This window comes from Phytophthora cinnamomi (genome assembly GCF_018691715.1).
Source record: "Phytophthora cinnamomi strain GKB4 chromosome Unknown Contig23, whole genome shotgun sequence".
In the NCBI taxonomy this organism is placed as follows: domain Eukaryota; phylum Oomycota; class Peronosporomycetes; order Peronosporales; family Peronosporaceae; genus Phytophthora; species Phytophthora cinnamomi.
The window spans coordinates 957,077-963,038 of record NW_027150956.1 but is presented as its reverse complement, the minus strand read 5'-3'; the positions used below and the strand labels follow the sequence as shown (position 1 = coordinate 963,038).

At 53.8% G+C, this 5,962-nt stretch overlaps 1 protein-coding gene across 1 annotated transcript; it reads left to right on the top strand.

Annotated features, from left to right (window-relative positions):
* Positions 1 to 894: 894 nt before the first annotated feature.
* Positions 895 to 1,233, top strand: IUM83_05097 (uncharacterized protein; the record flags this gene model as incomplete). Its single annotated transcript, XM_067929212.1, has 1 exon — positions 895 to 1,233. The coding sequence occupies one exon, from the start codon at positions 895 to 897 to the stop codon at positions 1,231 to 1,233; it is 339 nt and encodes a 112-aa protein (XP_067794574.1).
* Between the last annotated feature and the right edge of the window lie 4,729 nt (positions 1,234 to 5,962).

The window sequence follows — 5,962 nt, the reverse complement described above, 5'->3', positions numbered from 1 at the left end:
TCTTTGTCGCGAAAGCTATCAATTACGAATTAAAATCAGATTATGGCTAGAATCGCACTTCTATGTGTCACCTAGAGTTAAGTTGCGATTATGAATGGTCTGGGTTGCAAGCCTCGGGTGGTTTTCACGCAACTTCAAGTTAATTGTCAAGTTTGACGCTCTCTCCTGCCGTCGACGACAAGCGCAAATTCAAAGACTACTAGGTGGATGCGAGTAGATGGTAGTATCGCCAGACTTTCCCCACCGCATTGCCCCCAGTTCGACTGTTAGAAGCCTGTTCACCCGGAGGTCACTATGGCCTAGGTCACGCTGCCGTAGTCAGGGAAATACGGGCAGCGTAGGACCACCTCCCGTGAAGAATTTTCATCGGGACCCGCACTTGATGCCTTCGGAGACAGTAGAGAGAGCGAGACGGAAAAGCAACAGGCACATAGCATCTTTTTCGTTAGTATATATGGCCGTGTTCGAGCGAAGTGTGATTTACCAGAGCCTGATTTCAACGCGGTCGCCAAAGAGAAAGATATTTTCGCGACCACGGTGTTGAACGTGGAGACGCGCAGCGCGCCCCACTCGCAGAGCAACGTCTGTCTGCCAGTCGAGAATTTTTTAAGGCGTTAATATTACATTAGCAATTACGAGGGAAAATGTTCAGATCGCCTGCTGCGATCTGGATAATACAGACAGAGCGCTGCCTGCCATTCATAGTGGGATGACGACTAGAGGTCGAGGAGCGAGCCCGTCGAGGACAGCCCGAAGACGTGCGCACTTCCTCTTTACCTCTAGGTACCGAGCACGGGTCTAGAGTAGTAGGCATATGAACAGGGGACAAAGAGAAATACATTGCAGTGGGTTACTTGCACTGTGTGTTCGGTTCATTTCAATATATCAAGTAAAATGAGCAAGACCCAAGTTGACAAGAGCTCGGTCGACTCGCTGTGGTTCAACGGAAAGCCCCTGCGCTTCGCTTCACGGAAGAGCAAGCTGATCATCCACCTCAACGCGCTGAGCGAGCAACGCGCGCTGGACGAGCTGCAGCACAAGCGTGCAAAGCCGCTGACCCGGTTCGAGGATTTGCTCGAGGTCCAGCCGCCGCGTCCTCCAACAGAGGATAAAGACGCGATGTGGCAGCACAACTTGCACGAGACGCTGCTAAGTCAACAGTCGCCGTGCATCAAGCGGCTGCTATGTGAACGCTGCCGAGCGATTTCAAGGGAATCGCGACCACGCGAATGAACGAGTCTGTGCACGTGATTTGGCGGCTCGTGGAGAAGCAGTGCAGCCTCGGCGACACATATAGTATATTCCGTTGATTCTCACGTGGCTCACTGTGTGCCGAGTGTTACCGGCGTGGCCTAGCGGGAGGCCAACGAGCAAAAGACACTGGCGCTCCGAGCTTGCGACGCGGCCGAAGAGAAGTGACCTTAGTCCTTGGGGCCCACGCCCCGGTCGCACAAGATTGATGAGGTTAAAACATCGGAACCGGAGCGCAGGCTGTACTGCGTTGATTCTGTACCCGCCGAATCGAACGTTGTCATGGTTCCATCGACTTTCACGGATTCTGCCCAGAGTAGTGTAAAAAAACCATATATTTGCATACAATCATTGGCAGCATATAAAACACAAAGTGCATATTTTTCAGACGTTTCGCTCTGGTTCTGGCATACGATTGTCCGACCACCACTACGAGTCATCATTGTGCAAACAGAGGTTGTGATAATGTCCTTAACCTTAAAAGGCACTCAATGAGTCGGAGACCTGTCCGCAAGCTGTTCTGTCAGGCTCGAACTCACAGCTACGGGCCGGCGGGGCGGCAGTTACTCTCAGAAAATTATTTTGATTTGTATTTACGGTCCTTCAATTTAGCATAATTGAGCCCGAGAGAGGCTGTCAGTTATCAGTCCCACCATGCAAAGCAGTAAATTGTAAAACCATCACAAAGCATAATTGACGTTTTACGGACGTGGGTACAAAACTCTAGGAATACATATATTGGAATTGGTGGTTCCTAGAGCTGCCACGCGTCCGAGGCTTCGATCTCCAAAGCCCCAGTACAACTGTCTTTCTCCTTTAACATGTACACAAATACACTCACTTTCCAGCTTTCCTTCTTGTGATCTCCTCTCCGGTTCTCTCTCTTTTCCTACCTCAGCCCTAATGGCTCGACAGCCTCCGAGCAACTTCGAGGTGCCCGTGACCCTCGGAAAGGGCACACTGCCCGTCAGCGACGAATACGAGCCAATGGATACCGTCGTCAACGCAGTGAATGCTGACTCCACGGTCAAGGCTCAAGCCGGGGGTAAGAAACCGGACGGCGACATGGACATGGGAGAGCATGGTGAGGACAGCAATCAAGAGAATGCTGAAACGACGAAGGCTTTCGCCGGCATGTTGACTGAGCTCGAGAAAAAAAATGCGGAACTTGTATCTATTTCCGTTAGATTGTGAAACGTATCTAACCACAAGATTATTGGGCACTTGACTCAGGGTGCGAACACGCCTAACCAGCGAGACAGTGCGGTTTGTGCAGAATGAGCCCAACGCCCAGTACAAGTTTACATTCGCACAGCGCTCTAAGCATTCAAATGCGCATCTTGGCACAATAGAATTGTATCGGCGTGGTCCACGAGGAATTAGACCTTTCTGTTCGAAATATTGCGTTAGCACCGGACACTACCTCGAACAGTCTGAGCGAGTTCTGGCTCATGACACGAAGCGGCTCCAGAAAATTTGCCCAAGTCTCTGCTCAGTGACCCGGCCAGCGACAGGCCCGTAAAACATGCGACGGAAGAGCACAAGAGAAGAGCGAAGACACAAGCGAGAAAGAAGGCTCAAGCAAGTCCAGACAGAGAGCCGAAGAATATTGCTCAAGATCGTCCAGACTCCCGCCATAGTGAAGTCAAGTCAAACTCCAGACTCATTGGTCTCCGGACCCCGGACGCAGGATTCCAGACACCAGGCTCCGGACGAAGATCTTCGATGGGCGACCGGTCGCGCCCTGTCCCAGCCTGATTTGTACCCAGAAAGGCCTTCCAAGTTTCAAGTATACTCCGACCAAGATGTTAACGACCGACCATGATATGTTATGCACTGACCAGATTCCTGCCCTATCCATGACCTGCTCGATATGCGACGTGATTACGCCACGCCCCGACTATAGTGAAACCAAGATAAAAGAGCTGATTCCAGAGAGAACAGTGGATACAGAAGCCTAAGAAAAGGTAATCAGAGAGTTCAATTTGCCAAGAAGGGCGCAAGTGCTTCCCCGTCCCGAGGTGTGCTGTCAAGTAAGCGAGAGGAACAAGCCTCGACCGGAGGGATTAACCCTGCCGGCGGCCCTAAGCTACAAGACCTGCGTTTGGACGCGTCGTGACCGCGAATACCGCCGTGGAACTCTCCCAAAGGCTAAGACCAAGTTAGGCGGTGATCGGGCGACGCGCGCTCCGAGGTGACCTGTCCTATTTCATATTCCAGTTGTTGGTCCTTCGTTCGGAGGTCCCATTTCATATTAACTGCGTTTCTAGGAAGTTGTGTGTAGTCACCCCTAGATCCGATTGATTGACTACTGTGTGATAGGATTGTATATTGTCTGACCGGAGGTTGCTCTCCTTTTGGGAGTTGAACGTTTGGAAAGTCTTCCGCCTGGAGCTAATTATCTCCTTGCGGGAGCTAGTGCGCGTGAGTGAAGGGTGCTTTCGGACTCGACCGGTGGCCCGGAAGAAACCCCACTAGACCGGTGTACGGGCCCCCCGCTCAAGGGCCCCCCAAAGAATAAGTAGCGGCTGTATATTTGTATATTTGCATATTAACTCTCTGATTTTGAAGGTTTGGCTGGAAGGATCTGCTTGTGATCTCAACCCCAGTCGTGGAGACCTACGTTTGAAGTAACGTAAGCGCTCCACACCCAAGACCTTATCATTGTGAAGACAACTCACCAGGTGAAGTTCGTACTATCGAAGATTAACGACACCTACAGGGATTCACAAGGTCACACGGCACCTCCGTTGGGAGCACCTAGTGCTGCTATCGGAGTCTAACCCCATTGGGAAAATCCGTAAGGAGGAGTAATTCTCCGGACGGGCGGCCCCGTGGCATCGTGCTATACACCTGGGCGGCAAAAGGCGCTCACCCGCCTCGCCACAGCTGGTGTGCGTGCCCGGATTTGGTAGTCCGTGGAATTTCACCGAGTTGTTTTTTATATTATATTGATTGAGATCTAGGGTGTTGACTGCTAACGATCTTCTAACCGTGGTTGATATGGCTGGAAGTGGAAGCAGGAAGAAGGAAGGGCGACGGCAGCCGGCGGAGTCTGAACCAAGCCGGCAGTCGCGCCGAGTCGCGAACTTGGGAGTCGAGCCGCATCGACCTCTGGAAGACGTCGAACGTGACGCCCGGAAGGCCAACGCGGCAAAACGCAAGGCTGCCAAGGAAGCGAAGGAAGCGTCGGCTCCAAGCGATACGACTTCTGGACCCGCTGTTCCAGACGCGCACCAAGTGTCCAAGAACGGCGACCAGGAGACGGCTCTGGAAGATGCTGACAATTCCATGTCGGCGGACTCGAAGCTGGGTCCGGACGACGAGGACAAGTCCGCTCCGGACATGTCCGCCAAGGCGTCTGCGGGAAGCGCCGATGTGGTTGAGCCCCCGGTGGGTGGTCGAGTTTCGGACTCCCCTCAACCGGAACATGACGTCGAGGCTTCGGACGTCGACGACGAAGTCCAATATGTTGGGACGAAGAAGCCTTTGGAGGGTCCGGCTGACGACGTCGAAGTTGTCGAAATTGACTCCGAGCCGGACGGCGAAGTGCAGCTGGTGAAGGTCGAACCGGCGGTCAAGAAGGAAGCCCACCTGTCTACGGTTCAGGAAGACCAAGTGCTCGAGGACACGGAAGTGTCTTCGCCAAAGTCCTCCGCAACGGCTTCTGCCCGACCGCCGACTCAAGTCCGACCGACACCGGTGTCTCCATCGGAAGTTCAAGAGAAGGCGTATGTAGCTGACCAAGTGCGACGATGGGAGAGGGACGTCTCCGAAAGAAGTGTTCCTCCGAACATCAAGTACGAATGGCCTCAAGTTCATTTGGATTCAACGGCTTACATGTCTGCTATCCTGACTACCTCTGAGTACTTACGGAAGCGGACGTCGATGGCCGTGGAGGCGGACGCTTGGATCGCTGAGATGGAGCTGGCACGTCGGACGTTTGGAGTCACCCGAGACTGGACGGCTGCGACGATTCCGGTCGGACTCTTCTCCCCACGCGAGTGTGTTGCGGTCCTTCAGACGCAACTGTTCGAGTCCGGCTTCAGTTTTCTGAACTTGGTTCCTGGTTGGTTCCGGACACGAGCTAACAAGGCGCACCCGGACTTGGTCCGCCACGTCGTCGAAGAGGTGCTCCTGCTGCTGTCCATCGAGATGGCCAAGCTGAAGCAGCTGATGACCAAGCCATCCGAAGTCCAAGCGCAGACGGCTCACCCCGAACGACCGCGTCCAGACTTGGCTGTGCCGGAGGATGACGCGGAGATGACCGACCACGAAGTCGAGTTGCTGGGACGTGGCTACATCCAGATGCTCAAGGTGTCTGGACTTCAGACGCCGCGAAGTCCAAGAAGCCCCGCGGTGAGCGAGCCTGGACCCAAGCGCGTCCAACGTGTGCAACGAAGTCCAATATGTTGGGACGAAGAAGCCTTTGGAGGGTCCGGCTGACGACGTCGAAGTTGTCGAAATTGACTCCGAGCCGGACGGCGAAGTGCAGCTGGTGAAGGTCGAACCGGCGGTCAAGAAGGAAGCCCACCTGTCTACGGTTCAGGAAGACCAAGTGCTCGAGGACACGGAAGTGTCTTCGCCAAAGTCCTCCGCAACGGCTTCTGCCCGACCGCCGACTCAAGTCCGATCGACACCGGTGTCTCCATCGGAAGTTCAGGTGAAAGCGTATGTAGCTGACCAAGTGCGACGATGGGAGAGGGACGTC